Source organism: Cajanus cajan, chromosome 1, assembly GCF_000230855.2.
Source record: "Cajanus cajan strain Asha chromosome 1, NIPB_CcT2T_4, whole genome shotgun sequence".
Lineage (NCBI taxonomy): Eukaryota > Viridiplantae > Streptophyta > Magnoliopsida > Fabales > Fabaceae > Cajanus > Cajanus cajan.
Window position 1 is genome coordinate 14,763,458 of NC_138517.1, and position 17,936 is coordinate 14,781,393.

At 32.2% G+C, this 17,936-nt stretch overlaps 1 protein-coding gene across 7 annotated transcripts; it reads left to right on the forward strand.

Annotated features, from left to right (window-relative positions):
* Positions 1-1,576: 1,576 nt before the first annotated feature.
* LOC109800269 (GPI-anchored adhesin-like protein) lies at positions 1,577-10,626 on the forward strand. Of its 7 annotated transcripts, none has more exons than XM_083075561.1 (12): positions 1,578-1,902; positions 2,871-2,957; positions 3,105-3,278; positions 3,591-3,673; positions 3,863-4,168; positions 4,930-5,018; positions 5,135-5,238; positions 5,322-5,421; positions 5,670-5,745; positions 5,843-5,957; positions 6,143-6,674; positions 9,732-10,626. In XM_083075561.1, the coding sequence occupies exons 1-12, from the start codon at positions 1,662-1,664 to the stop codon at positions 10,234-10,236; spliced, it is 2,412 nt and encodes an 803-aa protein (XP_082931687.1). In that variant the 5' UTR covers positions 1,578-1,661; the 3' UTR covers positions 10,237-10,626. The 7 variants fall into 7 exon arrangements, with proteins under 7 accessions (XP_029127817.1, XP_020216632.1, XP_082931687.1 ...); XM_083075564.1 differs by having other exon boundaries at positions 3,105-3,236; XM_029271984.2 differs by having other exon boundaries at positions 1,577-1,902; positions 3,105-3,673.
* The last annotated feature ends 7,310 nt before the right edge of the window (positions 10,627-17,936 follow it).

The window sequence follows — 17,936 nt, forward strand, 5'->3', positions numbered from 1 at the left end:
ATTATAGGTGCATAATTTTTTAATTATATAATTTAATCACATATAATATTAAAGTTAACATATCATATCAATTAGATCCTATTTATTACTGTAACGCCTAATTATATAATATTAAATATATATTTCTTATATGTTATTATCACAATTATATCATTAATAATATTTTATATAAAGATAAAAAAGATTTTGTGAACTTATTTACATATAGTTAGCTTATATTTACATTACATACTATTTTAAAAATATTTATAACATCATATTATTTTACACATGATTTATTTCTTTTATTTCTATTATAATAATTACATTGGTGATGGAAATAAATTTATAATTTGATTAATATGGTTGCTAGGTGGTCAAAGAAAGTTACTATAATAGGTCATTCAATAATAGTGGGGTTTTCTTGGTCGAAAAAAAATAAAAATAATCATATGCCTTGAAACGTGATAGAGTTGGAAATAACATCCATATTCCAATTCCCTCTAGGGAAGACAGTAGTAATAAAAACTGTAAAATGACTTGGAATCGCGGGTATATCCATCTATTTGTAATATATTTAATTTTAAAAACAAAGAAAAATGAGGAGTGAGAAAAAATATCCAATAAATACAATTAATTCAATGGAGTGTACAAAATTATTTATAACCAATATTAAATATGTATATATATATATATATTCATAAATATATTTTAGACTATCTTGTTATAATAAAATTTGAATTATTTTAGTAGTGACTAGTTAGGATAAATAAACATTATCATAATATCAACCAACAAAAAAGATATTTTACCTAAGTCCTTACTCATTTAAATCTAGGTTAAAATTTCAACTACAAATTAATTCAAATTTTATTCCTTATGATCATAAAATAACATTTATCTTTATAATATATGAAGAAATAATAAAAAGATGAGCTTAGAATATTTTAACAAAATCATATTATAGTTAATATTAATATAAAAATAATTAAGCTAAATAAGTGTGAGTATTTTTAATTATTTAATATTCAATATAATATAATTTATGGGATATATTAAAGAATATTAATCAAGTAATTGACAATAATAAATATCATAAAATAATTATCCTTATTAATTATTAAGGATAAAAAAATATTTTAAATTAAGCAAGTAAATGAGATAAAAATTAAAAATATTAAATAATAAAAATAATTAAGTAAGAAAAATAATAAAATAATTTATTATTAAAAAAATGATAATTATTAAAATCGTTATTAATTTTTAAAATTTAAAATAATATTAAAATATAATAATTTATCAAATATTGAAGAAAAAGAAGATAATTAAAAGGAGTTAATCACCTATATGCTGATAGTTTAAAGTTTTTTACACTGACAACTAATCAGATATGTTATTAGTGCCTTTTTTATTATTATTTTATTAAATAAGCAAATGACATGACACTATTAATAAATCTGATTGGTTGTCAGTGTAAAATTTTTTTATAGATGATTAAAAGATATATCTTCTTTATATATTTGTATATTATTATTATTATTATTATTATTATTATTATTATTCACCCTTTACACTACACAACAATCACCACACCCTCGTTATACCCTCTCGATTATCCCCATTCTCTCCCTCAACAACTCTCTCTCTCTTCAACAACTTTCTCTCTCCTCGCCGCACCCAAAATGGCTTCCCTCGCCCCCACCTGCTCCCCCACCTCCCTCCAGCTCCGATTGGCCTTCGCCGCCCCCAAATTCCCGCGCCCTCCGCACGTCCGCATCCGCACCCACAGCCGCCTTCGCTCCCTACGCGCCTCCGGCTCCGAGTGGGCCGGCCCCGGGCCCAGACTCGACGGCCTTTCGGGCTGGTCCGACACCGACGCCGACCAACGCCCCGACACCACTCCGAAGAAGGACTCGTTTGGAGGTGAGTCAGTGCGGTTCTCGAAATTGTTCAGTGTTTAATTTTCTGTTATTATTATCTTTTAACAAGAAAAAAAAAATTATGAAGTGAGTTAGGTATTCCGATTGAGAAGTGTAAGTCAAATGTATTGTTTGAACTTTGATGCTTTTCATGCATGGATGTTTCAAATACCGATGTGCATGTAGTTCAAACCTCTTAACCTATGTTTTCTTTGAAAAATGAAGGGATGGTTTACATGACTTGTATATAATATTCTTTTTTCTAATAAAATTTTCAAGATATTATAGACGATGATGATGGCAAATGAATGTAAATACTTGCTATATTAAGAAAAATAAAGGAACCAAGTAAAATTAATAAGTAAATTATGAATAACTTATAAATATGATTATGTAATTTAATTAGAGTACATTCCAAACATGAATTGTAATTTATGGTGAGATTATTGGATTTTGTGATAATTATTTGAAATGTCATTTTTAATTAGTTAGTAGTATATAAAACTTTTTACACTAGTAGTTTATCAAAATGTAACGAATTCAACCACTGTACCCATACCCATGCAACATAGTTTACAGCTATTGTTAGAGTAAAGAATGTATGCACTCACAGTGTAAAGTATTTTTACAATAATTATCTTAAAAGTCTGATTGGTTTACTGGATGGTTATTTTTTACATTGACAATGAATAGAAATTAAATTCTTATCGTTATGGTAGCTGTTTGTTGGTGGGGGAAGTTCGAAACTAGGTGTGGTTGTTTCTGTTTGGAACTTGTTCGACTTTTTTTCATCATGATTGAACTTGATTTTGATTGGGTTATTGGATTTGGATTGCATGTTACTTGTTAGTATTAATAAATATGGTTAGGAAATTGAGATAACAGGATGTAAATTATTGAAATTGTTGTGTTTATTGAAGTGTTAGCAATTCTGCTTTACTTATTAACACTTTTGAAGTAGCTTGCTTTCAGGGGTTGTGGGAGTAGGAGTGGCTGGAGTGCTTCTTCTTTCAGGGCTTACCTTTGCTGCCTTATCTCTTGGCAAACGAACTGGTTCCAGTAAGTAATCTTTACCTGCTTCTCTTGTTTGATAATCATTGAGTTGGGTGTAACGGATTTACTGGGTTTGAGTGAATTACTTTGTCTTCTGCATGTTTAACTGCAAATTTCTCTGTTGGAAATTGGAATGTGTGTGACTGGATGCAGGGCCAGGGCAACAGATGAAGCCCTTGACTACACAGCAGGAGGAACACTTGTCTTCTGATGACCATAATGATGAAATAACAGGACAAGTGAATGTTGACAGCAAGGCGGAGCATGGAAATGGTAAAATTGAAGGTCAGATAGATATATCCGAAGATTATTCATCTGCTGAGTCTGGTAAAATTTACAGTACCAATAGCATTGTTGATGATTCCGATATAGGATCCCAATTGATATATAATAGTAAAATCCCCTCTGATGGTGTTGATGATGCCACTAAACATATATCTGTTCAAGAAGACTTACAGCATGAGTCAGCTTTTGATAACAAGTTAGTTTTTGCCAGTGAAAGCCCAGTACCACTTGAATCTGAAAATACTGTTGATTCTTTTAATGCTTATGGATTTAGAGATTTTGATGGCAACCCTACTGTAGATACAGCAGAATCTACTTCCAATCTTAAAGAAAACCTATTCAATGTTGAACCAGGAGACTTGTCCAACTATGATGATGCTAAGCCACTGCACCTTAATACTGAGCAGCATGATGAAATAACCAGTTCAAGTGGCAGTGTAAGTTTTGGGGTTTCCAAAGCCTATTCTAGTTCGGGTGCGGATAATGAGACTGAAATTGTTAGTGTTGCGGTTAATCCTGAGTCAAATAACACAATTTCAGATCCCGAGTTTTTCAATGAAGCTGGTCAAGAGAATATTCTGTCAGCTTCAAAGAAAGAAAACCTTGACCTGAACAAAATTCCACAGGTCTCTGCTGAGGGAAACGAGCCATCCTTCAAAGAGCCGAGTGTTACTGGAAATGACCTGTTTGAAAAGTCATCTGTTTCATCATCAGCCAATACATTAGTAGATGAGCAGGTTAGAAATGATAATGACGAGGTTGATGACGTTAAATCTGAATCTCCAAAGTCTGGATCCTTTTTTTCTGTTCCTGGCATTCCTGCTCCATCAGTATTTTCAGCAGCTGTACAAGTGCTTCCTGGAAAGGTTTTGGTTCCTGCTGCTGTTGATCAGGTTCAGGGGCAAGCACTTGCTGCATTGCAAGTTTTAAAGGTAGTTATTTGTTCTTATTCACATGTTTCAAGGTGTTAATTCTAGTTCTTTTTTTAATAAATTTTTTACACTGGTTGTTTCTTAAATCTATTCAGAAAAATTTAATTACACATAAAAAAAAAGTGAGCCAATACCCAAGACTCCCACCTAATGGGGTCTGAGAAGGGTATATGTACGTAGTCTTACCCATTTAAAGGGAGAGGCTGTTTCTAGGATGGGAAACCAATGATCTCATCAAGGTCACTAGATGGGAACCTTACTGTTGCACCTAGGCTCAACCCCCCCACCCCTTATTACTTACACATAATGTGCAGTCAAAAAAGAAACTATAAATTCATTTTCATCCAATTTTTTTCAATAAAACTTGGGAACAAAATATACCCAAATTCAAAATCCTTAAATTTACCATGGGTGTACTAGGTTAAATTTCAGCTATGTTGATTCATTGTGATGTATTACTAAGCGATACTCTAACTTTGGCTGGAAGGAACAATCTATCTTAATGTCGAAGAAACTAGAAAGCAACTGAAGTCTGAAATTGATAATTTCTGTAAGCTTTATGCTTGTTCCCATTGAAGAGATACCTGGTGAAGTACTAGTTGCAAAACAAAATTTATAAAGTTAAAGAACTACTGAAAAATAGACATGAAAACATATTCTTCATAAACATCTCTGATTTAGTGTGTATATTTGTTAATTAAAGTTATTTCGATCATAAGGAAAGGTTGTTATTGCTCACTTGGAAATTGTTTCATCCTCAGGTTATTGAGCCAGATGTTCAACCTACTGATTTATGTACCCGTCGTGAATATGCACGTTGGTTGGTGACTGCTAGCAGTGCTCTTTCAAGGTAGTAGTTTATTCTTCTTTCCACATGTGATGCAAATAACAAATATATAAAAAAGGTTATCTATTTGTTACATATGTAATATATGGTATTACATGTGCCTCTCTGGATACTGTTAGGAGCACAGTTTCAAAAGTGTATCCTGCCATGTACATAGACAATGTTACTGAGCTTGCATTTGATGATGTAACCCCTGAGGACACTGATTTTTCTTCCATTCAAGGTCAGAACAGGGCGTGATAACAATGTTTTAATAATACAACTTGTTTCTATATCCATATCATGTCTAATAATATTCATTTTCAGGATTGGCGGAAGCTGGACTTATTGAAAGCAGGCTTTCAAGACGTGATATACAATTGTCTGCTGAAGAAGATGATAGCCCGTTTTACTTCTCCCCTGAAAGGTATTTTTTTTCTCTTCTTCTGGATTTGATATCTAATTTTTGGTTACATTTTTTTCTCACCCTCTGCTGCTGTACAGTCGTTGTTCAAAAATATTGTAATTCTCCTTGTTTTTAATACACAACATTTATTCTCATTTTTTCTTAGATAGTGCAAGTTACATTGCCTTCTGTTTTAGATGTGCTTGTAACTTCGTATGGCATAGGCTACAGTAGTGATCTCCCTTGTCTCCTATATTACTTTTTTTCAGCCCCTTATCACGTCAAGATCTTGTCAGTTGGAAAATGGCCCTGGAGAAAAGACAGCTTCCAGAAGCTGACCACAAGGTTGCTCAACTTGTTTCTTTCTGATATGTTTAAGTTACTTATTCCACCTGCATTGAACTGATTATTGTGTTTATCAATTCCAATGACTGATGGGCAGATGCTGTACCAAGTTTCTGGGTTTATAGACACTGATAAGATACATCCTAATGCATGCCCTGCTCTAGTAGCTGACCTATCTGCTGGGGAGAATGGAATAATAGCTCTTGCATTTGGTAAGTCATATTCTCTTTGTAATTCTAAAATGATATTTAATCCTGTGATGATGGTAAATTTTTATTTGTTTTCATGATAATTTCTTTATTGTATGTTTTCTTCCAGTTTTTTCGAAGCTGCTTTTGTTTTCAGTTTTCACTGGTTCTTCTATTTTTGGGGTGGGTATGGGGGTGGGATATTCAAGGTTATACCAGATTGTTCCAGCCAGATAAACCAGTAACAAAGGCCCAAGCAGCTATGGCTATAGCTACTGGAGATGCTTCTGATATAGTTAGTGAAGAGCTTGCACGCATCGAAGCAGAATCTATTGCTGAAAATGCTGTTGCTGCACATAGTGCTTTAGTAGCTCAAGTAGAGAAGGATATCAATGCAAGTTTTGAGCAGGAGCTATTCATAGAGAGGGAAAAAATCAGTGCTGTTGAAAGAATGGCTGAGGAGGCAAGATTTGAGTTAGAAAGGTTAAGAGCTGAGAGAGAAGAAGAAAACCTTGCACTGATGAAGGAACGTGCTAGTATTGAATCAGAAATGGAGGTTTTTTCAAAGTTGAGGCACGAGGTTGAGGATCAATTACAAAGCCTTATGAATGACAAGGTAGAAATATCACATGAAAAGGAGAGGATTAGCAAGCTTCGGGAACAAGCAGAAGTTGAAAACAAGGAGATTGCTCGTTTACAATATGAGCTAGAGGTTGAACGGAAAGCCCTGTCCATGGCCAGGTAAAATCATGAATCTTTTTATAGGCAATTAAATTATGTTTTATCAGCTTTCAATTTTGGTTTCATAGAATTGGTAGAAGCACATATGATGTGGGGTGGAATTTGAGAGAAGCATTGGCAAATATGTTTCCTTTGCCCTCTGTTTTTGCCTTGGGAAGGGATTGAATAAAAATTATTCTCCCTTCTAATGGATTAAGTAATATTCAAGGGACTTAAATCCCAATAATAGAGGTGATTTGATTTAAAATGAATTATGAAAAATTCATTTATATATATATATATATATATATATATATATATAGGAGGGATCTGTTTACTCCAAGAGTAAGTCTACCTAGACTTATACCGTTTAATAACTTATGTTCTACATCAAATTTTAACAATCTAACCGTTGAATTTAAAGTTCTTAATATATAGATCTAATATGCAAATTTTTAGAAAATTTAAAAATTATTTAATACTTTATTTCATTAATTCAAATTGACAGATGATCATAAGACATAAAATCTTTTTATATATTAATTCAAATTAATGAACAAAATATCAAATGATTTTTAAATTTTCTAAAAATTTGCATATTTGATCTATATATTAAGAACTTTAAATTCAACGGTTAGATCGTTAAAATTTGATGTAGAACATGAGTTATTGAACGAAATAAGTCTAGGTGGACTTACTCTTGAAGTAAACGAATTCCTCCTTATATATAGAGAGAGAGAGAGGTATCGACTTATTTTAAGAGTAAGTTTTAGTAGATTTACTCCACTCAATAACTCATGTTTTATATCAAATTTTAACGATCCAATTATTAAATTAAAAGTTTTTAATGTATAAATCAATTCTACAAATTTAAAAAAAAATTGAAAACTATATGATACTTTGTTATATAGATTCAAATCAACGTGTAAAATGTTTTTGAGTATTTGTTAATTTGAATTAATGAAACGAAGTATCAAATAATTTTTAAATTTTTAAATAATTGTATAGGCTTAATCTCTGGATTAAAATTTTTTAATTTAACGGTTGGATCATTGAAATTTGATTTAAAACATGAATTATTGAGTAGAGTAAGAATAGGCAATGACAATGGAGCGAGGCGGGGGTGGATTTTGCTCTCCCTGTCCTAACCCCCCTCCCTTGTAAAAGGTGGGATGGGTTTGGGTTTAAAAGAGACAGTTTTATATTTTTAAAACCCAACCCGTCGGGTTTTATCGGGTTCAGTAAACCTACGGGGGACCCATCAATTTTTTTATAATAGTTTTAATTCACTTATGCATTTTAAATAAATTAAAATTTTGTTATTAATTATATTATAATGTAAATAATATATAAAATAATAAATAAGAAAGAACTTACAAATAATAATTAAATTATATTTTTAGTTAAACATATAATTTTAAATTTGTTACTTAATTATTGTTATAATTTAAATTATTTAACTATTAATAATTAAATTACTTAATTGTTATTATAAAATTAAATCTTAAATATATATATATATATATATATATATATATATATATATATATATATATATATATATATATGTATGTTTAAATTTCTTTATTATAAAAAATGTAAAAAAAAGTGTAGACGCCGGGTTGTGCCGCGCCAGGGACTTATATGCTTGAATCCGATTTCAGTTTTCACAAGTCTGGAATAACCTGTACTCGGTCAAATTAGATTTTTCCCATCAAAACTAAGTCGGTGTTGGACAGGTACCCACGGATGTGGATTTTGTTGCCATGCCTAATTAAGAAAATCAAGCCAATGAACTAATATCTTACAGCCTCACATGGCAGCAACCATGGTTGTTACTGTTGTATGATTATCCCATTACTGCTCGTAATTAATTAATGAATTATAAAACATTATAGATTTAAATATATTTACATATATGTAACACTCAATATTACTTTGGTTGCTGTACGAAAAAGTTTTCTATTTAGAATATGTTTAGATATAAGCTAGAAGTGCATTTGATAGTTTTTCTATTGAAAATAGTTATTTTCAGTAGAGAAGCTACCGAAAATACTTCTAAGCTTGTATTCAATAATTCAAATAGGTTCTAAATCTTTATATGTATAATTTTTTTCAATTTTTTCCTTATCGTTTGTAAACCTACACTTTAAAAGTTTTGTATGGAGTTACTGTGTGAAGTATAGGGGCCAAATTGAAAATGGCTATCTTGTAAAGGGACAAAAAGTAGTCACATTTTTATTTTAGTTCTTGTACTTATATATGGTGTTATAACAGAGCATACGTAAGCATAGTTATCAATCTCGGATAACGGAGTGGAATGACCGATCCCAAAAGTATGATAGTAGGAATGCGGATAGTGGGATGACCACTATACTAATATTATATATATATATATATATATATATTAAATAATTAATAATTTATATATGGAATCTATAAAACAGAAAAATAACTCTAAATTCATGCATTAATCATTTTAAAGAAGAAACAACTATTACATTTGCCGGAGAGTCATCCAAGAAGATGAAAATCACCAAAGAAAAAATAGATCGTCCAAGAAAGAGAGGGAGAAGGGAAGTTAAAGACTTACGGCAAATGATAAAGTGCGACACTCAATGGGTCAAGATACAATACCTATACACACTGTTTCACACTTAAATAGAAAAAAGAAAATTTGAATGAAAGGAAAAAAATACCCTCGTGTATTTGGAAAAATTATGCTTACAATATCTAAATTGAAAAGCATCTTTGGTACAAGACCAAATTGAAAATGAGTATTACGTAGAGATCAAAATATATTGACTGAAATAGGACTTGTTACACAATTTTCTATTGTTGTTGATGTGTTAATTACACAACTAATAACCATACATGTGTTCCTTTCTGCCATTGCATCCCTTTTTTGTGCAAGAGTTATATTAACTGCTTCCAATGGTTTTTGTAATTGTAATACACATTTTATGTAGATCTGCTTGAATGTGAAACCAGTGTCATTGGCACTATGGATATACATAAAATGATAGTTCTTACCCTTTTACAATCTGAATAAATGGTTATGCTGATTCTTGGATTCAGGGCTTGGGCAGAGGACGAGGCCAAACGAGTGAGAGAACAAGCAATAGCCTTAGAGGGGGCCAGAGATCGTTGGGAGAGGCATGGAATCAAAGTGGTAGTTGATGATGACCTTCGCAGAGAGTCCTCGGCAGGAGTTACATGGCTCAACGCCTCCGAGCAGATCTCTGTTCAAGGAACAGTCGACAGGGCTGAAAACTTACTGGGCAAGCTCAAACAGATGGCAGCAGATCTCAGAGGAAAATCTAGAGATACCCTTGACAAAATCATCCACATGGTTTCCCTGTTTATATCAAAATTGAGGGAATGGGCATGCAGAACAAGAAAACAGGCTGAAGAATTTGGGGAAGCTGCCATCTCAAACACAGGTAAGTCAGCCAGTGAGTTGCAGAAGAGTGCCCTTGAATTTGGATTTGGTGTCAAAGAAGGTGCAAAGCGAGTTGCTGGTGATTGTAGAGAAGGGGTTGAGAAAATCACCCAAAAATTCACACAGAAGTTCAAGACCTGATCTTTTCTACCCTCAACATTTTTTCAGGCATATTGGCCAGAGGTGTAGTTTGCTTTCATTTTCTTTGTTCAGTGCTTCAACAGAGACGTGACATTGGCAGTTTCCAACATATAATAACTGCCTTCAGAAGATCACAACATATTCATGTGAAACCATGCTTGTATAATTGATACAAGGAGGAATTGTAGCAGAGGAATTACTAGTTGTAGTTCAACATGTTGCCATGTCTGCAGCACATCTAGAGTAAAAGATAAGCAGCATGGATATTTTTCTTTTGAAGCATGATGATTACATGTTGTCATTCTCATTCTCACTCAAACACCCTGTTTAATAAGGAACATTTCAATAAGGGTGTTAGCATAATAAGTGATTTCTTTTAAACTGGATAAAGATGTTGGCTTGTGCTTCATTATTTCAACCATTGTTGAACTTTGGTTGAATCGAACATGATTAAATTATATATATATATATATATATATATATATATATATATATATATATTATACAGTGTATTGGTAATATTTAAGATAGCTGAAACTTTAAAAAACAATATCAAAAAATAGGAGTGAAATTAACAAAAAAAAATGTTATATTGGATTGTCAGTTGGAAATAAACATGAAATTTGATTTAGCCTGGTTAATTTCAATTTTTTATATTTAAAAAGTCTTTTAAATATAGTATAATAATTCAATGTCAAATTTGTTGAATTAAAAAAAATAATCGTGAGTAATTTTTAATTATTAATTAATACCTTCAAAATTGTCAGTTCTTTACACCTTATATTAGGTGTCTTTGTAAAAAAATAAAAAAAGGAAGTTCTAAAAGATTAATTTTTAAAAAGTATTTTTTTAAAAAAAGTATATAGAATTTGTTTATTAAAATAGCAACAAAAATATATATATATTTTTTTAAAAACAGTTCAGCTATAAAAAGTAGAGGAATGTTTATTTTATTTTATAAAAAACTAAAACAAAGGTCTTTTACAATAGGGATTCCTTTTTTAGGTGTTAAAGTGGGTTTTACTTGTACATATTGTAACGACCCGCCGTGGTTCTTATACTTAGTGAAATCCCACTAAAAATAGTAAATTAAGATAAATAATAAAATTGGATAACTTATAAATACAAAAAACATGAAAAATATATAAGAATCATTAAGTTTTTAAGTATGAGGTATTTATACAGTTATCCAAAACTACTAATTCCTAGTGCCGGTCAAGCACAAAACTATTACTCAAGGTGGTAACTCTGACACTAGGAACCAAAAATTCCACTTCTAGCAGCAGACTCAGCCAACAGCTCCAACCTAACCCTGATCTGCTCCCATATACCATATGATCATAGTAGTCCATCCACATAGAAAGAAAAGGGTAAGCTAGAGTTTAATAAACAACCATACAAATATAGGAAAACACTATAATACTCATTCATTCAATCGTCATCACAAACGACCACACAGTTTAACATAAAAATACAACTCATTCATACAACTTAGAAGCAACTTTAATACAACAACAACAACAATATACAACTTAATGCGTCGTTACACATATACAACTAGGAGATCTCCAACAACTGAGGTTGAGCAGTCTAGGTGGCATAAACCCTATCGAATCCAGCATTTAACCTATCTCAACCAGGTCAGGTATAGAATAGTGTTAGGAACTCTGAAGAGAACCAGGTATAGACAATAATAGGTGATTGCTTAGGTGTGCCACTTAGACTCGGAGGTCCAGTACTACTGTCAGGACAGAAGGGTTTGGGTATGAGTCTACCACAACCTTGGCTAGCATCACCAATCCACATATGGAGTTAGTCCACCTACTGTCCTTCAAGTACCACGCACCTTCCAGTACCTAGTCAAAGACTACATCTCTAACTAGATACCTTACTCAAATTGGTCATTCAACCATGACATGGATCAACTACTTCCATGTCGCCCACACAGTATACTAAGGGATTCAACTTTAAAACAACTTTCAACTTATCACCTTAGTACTATGTATCCCAACATAGGACATATATCTTCACCATATGTCCCCAACTTTTCAACTTTACAACAATAGGCAGCTTTACAACTTTACGACAATAAGCATCTTAACAACTTTAAGCAACTTACAACAATACAGCTACAGACATCTTACAACAATAGGTCTTAAAGCAATACAACAATAAGCATCTTACAACAATAGGCAACTTGTACAACTTTAAACGACTTTTACATCAATAAACTACTTCAACTTATATATCTCAACTTATTAATAATTCAACAATAAACAACATAAAAACAACTTAGTTTCACAATATATAACAACTTTAATAATTTTTTTAACAACATGCAAACAACTTAATTAAACAACTATATTCATTACAAAATCAACTTAATGCAACTTAACAACTTTATAAACAACTTCAGTAATATACGACATATTTAAAATTCATCTATCATGTCAACTTACACATTATAAACAACATAAATCAACTTAAGCACCCAACAACTCAACTATTTCAACAAAAGAACACCATGCATAAAGCTTCCCTAATTCTCCTAAAATTAAACAACCTACATTCTAGCTTCCCTCACCTGAAGATTGGCTCTAAGAAGCCAAGAATCTGAGAAGAAGAAAAAGAAGAAGAAATATCCTTCAAGCTTGACTCTTGAACTTCAATCCTCCAAAAACAAGCTTTTTAGTCTGAAATTCAAGAGAAAACAAAAGACATTAGTGGTCTAGAGGAGAAGAAGAATCATACGGAGAAATTAGAGAGAGAAAGGAGCCCACAGACCCAGAGTCCTTCTCTCTAGAACTTCTCTCTAAAACCTCTCATTCTCCTCACTGCCCACAACCCTTATTTATAGAATTTCCAGAGTGGCTAGAACGACCTGTTCCGAATCTGGAACGGCCCGTTCTGCATCCCTTCATCACGTACAAAAATCACATGCAAAACGGCTCGTTCTGAAACCAGAACGACCCGTTCTCCATCCAGAACGGCCTGTACTCCATCTAGAACGGCCCGTACTCCAACTAGAACGACCCGTTCTAGGGTTTGGAACGCCCCGTTCTCAACTACATTTTATAGGTCAATTCAGTAGTTTGGAACGACCCGTTCTAGTTTGGGAACAACTCGTTCCAGTTTGGGAACGACCCGTTCTGGGCTACTGAATCACCCATACTGAGTTTTTGGACCTTTTGAAACGACTTGCTATGTTACATATATCACCTATTTTTGCTTTTTTCAATTTAAGTACCTTAGTAAATATCATTCTCTTCAATTCAATATCTCTCTCTTAAATGGATTCTACAAAAAAATATTATATCGCATATTATCAATAATTTATTTATTAACTTAATTTTTTATTGTTATAAATTAAGAGATTTTTTATACTATATTTTGTGAAATATTTTCTAATGAGACAATATAAAATTATTTAACTAAATTAAATTTTATTTAAAATGATGAAGTCAACTAAAATTACATAATTACGATAATATAAAAATTACAAAATTTAAAAAGTATATAATTACAATAATAACTAATTTTGTGAACTATCGCTCCCAAAAGGTTTCTAGATATGCTCCACAAGCTTGGCTTGAAGTTGATGATGATATTATCTACCATAAATAAGTGTTCTCCTTTGTAGATATAATACAAGGGTTAGATGATTATCATTATGTAAGTCAGTTGTTGAGATATTATTGTTGAAATGTTCATAAGAATAATAAAAAATTATCACATGTGTGTCATTCATCTTCCACAATCATGTTGTGTAATATAATGCATACATATAATATATGTTTGATTGTATCCATGTGCCAAACACACGTATAGGGCCACATATAATTACAAACTGAGATTGAAGCACTCCAAATGCACACTCAACATCCTTTCTTGTTGCTTCTTGATGTTGGATAAACAATTTTGTTTTACCTCCTTGTAACATTGGAATAATTTTAACCAGTGTAGCCCATTCTAGATAAATATCATTTGCTAAATAGTATCACATGTCATACTAAGTTTTATTCACTATATATTGCACCCTTGAGGCTTGTCCTCCAAAACCTCATTATACATAGGAGATTTGTTGAGCACATTAGTGTCGTTTAAACCCGCAACCTCAAAAAATGCATGTCATATCCATAAGTCCTATGATGCCCACTATTTCAAGCATGATTGTGAGTTTAAGTAATTTTACTTAGTCGATATTTACGGGTTTGAATACTATCATACCCACTCTTGTCTTATCTATAAACGAGTAGAAAAATATTTATATTTGTTACTTGCTGATATTCATTTATTATCCATAATAGATTTTATTCGTGAATACTCGTGAGTATGAGTTTTTTTTCATCCATAGTCAGGAAAGAAAGTAGAGTTTCTTGTAAATATCATTGCCTTTTGTAATGAATATAGATATGCATTTCATTATGAATAATTGCATATATATATATATATATATATATATATATATATATATATCATATGACGTTGGATTTTCTTAGTATTTTTCTTATAGAATGTTATGTCACAATCAGATCTTTTCAATTTTACATTTTTGAATAAAGTATTATTGTATTTGCAAAATCTCCAATATTTTGTGACCTATTTTAAGTCTACAATATGCTTTCATGAGTACCAAAACCCCGTTAATTAATAATTACAATCTAACCTAAATCCCAACTATCTTTCTCTCTTCTACCATGCATACCCATCATGGTTAGAGAGAGAGCTTGGCGTGGTTGAGTGAGTGGTTTCATGGTTAGGCTAGTGTAAAGTTCAAGTCTTCAATTTTGACTTTGCTAATATTTTTGAAGGCTACTTTTTGGAATCAAATGATAGTGAGTGTTGTTTTCACTTCCAAGTTTTTCTTTTTTGTTTTGTGTGTTTAAAAATCTTTAGAATGAAATTTCTTAGTTCCTCCCTAACTTCATGGCACTACAACAAAATATATTTTTAGTGGTATTTAATATGATTTTTAGTGATAATAAAAATTGCTACAAAATTTTTTAGCGGCATTTCCACAATAGCTATTGTATGTAGTGTCACTAAAACATTTAGCATCAATTATTCTAAATGCCGGTAAAAATTCTTATAATGGTCGGAAAAAATGTATAACTTTTTGTGACATTTTTTATTATATATATATTTTTAATTGTTTTATCTCCTAATTATTTTAATTATTTTTTATTATATATATATTTTTCCCAATACACCCCCTCAAGTTTTGGGACTATTAAGTTTAATAATAGCGAGTAATCTGATACCAATTTAGAATAATAAGTTATAAGTTTAACTTAACCCTACAAAACAAACTTGTAAGGTGAGAGTTATTATTCATTTATATATTCTTTAATTATCTTATTTTTTGTCGATGTGGGACTTAAGTTTTTCTAAATAAATAATTGTCGCTAATAATAAATTTTTGTGTGATATAAATACATTTTTAGTGACCATTATATATTAGTCATTAATATTTTTTATTAAATAATAGAATAAAAATAATTATTTTATTCTCACTAAATAATTGTCGGTAATAATCAATTTTGTTGTAGTGTGAGGAGGGAGAAGGATAACTTAGCATAACAATGTTGAAAGTTGGAAAGGAACATAGCGTTTCTTTATTTTTGTTATTAGCAAACTATATGAGCATTGCATTGCTATGCCACAACCAGTTTTATTTTTTATTTTTTTAAATGTTGTCTTAAGGCCTTCTCCTAACCAAAACAAAAAGTTAAAACTTCTTTGTGGTTCTTAACAAAGAGGCGTGTGTGTGTGTTTTTTTTTCCACTTATTTAAGGTGAAGAGCTTTGAAAAAGCATAAAGGTGCGTGTATGTGTTTAGGGAAAAAGATAACTTAGCATAACAATGTTGAGAGTTGGAATAGAACATAACAATGTTTTCTTATTTTTGTTATTAGCAGATTATATGAGCATTGCATTACTATGCTGTGAGCATGCCTTTATATTGAGTTTAACACAACCATGCTTAAGGATGACACACTTGGAATTAAAAAATGAACGAGTGAAATGGGAACTAGAATTGCTAAGGGGTATCATGCTTGTGCTAAAAAATGAGGTAGAGATGTAAGAAGTTGAGCATGACTATGTGACAACATGATGGTGCTATGTCCTCAGTTGGCATTACTTGCCTTTGGGACTTTGTCATGGGCCCAGAGGAGAATATTCCTCTTCAGGCAGAAAATGATAAGTTAGTTATTGAGGAAGGACACGTGGCAGCCTTTCCAGAGAATGCTTTGCTCAGGAGGAGCACACGCACTAAGATGACCAACACTAGGCTGAGAGATTTCGTGCAAGGAAAGTAGGCTGGCAGTATAATAACAACTTTTGCCCTTTAGTGAGAGGGTGTAGAATGATGAATTGTCTCTTTCTCTTCTCATCTGTATTTTTCTGATTTCTCTCTCTCACCTCATATTCTCTAATTCTGTACTCATCCTTTACTATTGGTACCTATTTGCTGATAGAAGAATACAATCACTGCCATTCCTTGCCTTTTCCTTTATTCTGATTTCTTTTCCATTTTAGTACTGTTACATTGGTGCTTTCATTCTGCTACATCAACTTTTCTGCAAATGGCTGAGAATACTCGCATGAAAGAGGTGACCTCAAATATTCGTGATTTGAAGAAAGTTGTAGAGCTGTTAGAGCAACGCGACAATGACTTTGCTGCCTTATTAGACACTCGAGATCAACAAACTGCTACCCGTTTGGATGGAATTGAAGCTGCTTTGGAGAAACTAAGACTTACTCTGGTTCATCAAGGACCTCATACTCCACCTCCTTTTAGCACGGTAAGCACAAACATCTCAGATCCACCTCCTGGGCCCAAACCTCCATACCATGTGAGAAATGTTAAGGTTGATTTTCCACGCTTTGATGGTGAAAATGTTTTGCAATGGCTGTTTAAAGCAGAACAATTCTTTGAATTTTATGGGACACCTGATGAACATAGATTATCTATTGCTTCCCTACATTTTGAAAAGGATGTGATCCCTTGGTTCCAGATGATTACTAGAACTCAACCTTTTCAAAATTGGAAACAATTTGCAAAAGCCTTGGAATTAGAGTTTGGTCCTTCACCTTATGATTGTCCTAGATCTACACTCTTTAAGCTTTCTCAATCAAATTCTGTTAGTAATTACTATACTGAATTTATGTCTTTAGCTAATAGAGTTTATGGCCTTAGTCCTGATGCCCTCCTAGATTGCTTCATTAGTGGCCTTAAACCAGACTTAAAATGAGAAGTTATAGCACAAAACCCACTTTCGATTCTTAAGGCTGTGTCCTTAGCCAAACTCTTTGAAGAAAAATACATTCCCAAACCAAAATCTCAACCACCATATAAACCTTACACACAGACCACCCCATACATATATCCTAAACTACAAAATTCCCAACCCCCTCTCTTGCCTACCCCCACAGTTAAACCATTCGCCCAACCGGCCAATCCTATTAAAAAAATGACACCCACTGAAATGCAGATTCGGCGCGAAAAAGGCCTTTGCTATACTTGTGATGAACGTTTTTCACCAAACCATAGGTGTCCTAACAAGCATTACATGATCCTGCAAGTTGATGAGGAGCAGTGCACCCATGAGGACAATGTGATTCAGACTGATTCTGTAGACAGCTTACCACAGGATGCAACTGATCATCATTTGTCTTTCAATGCTCTAAAAGGCAGTA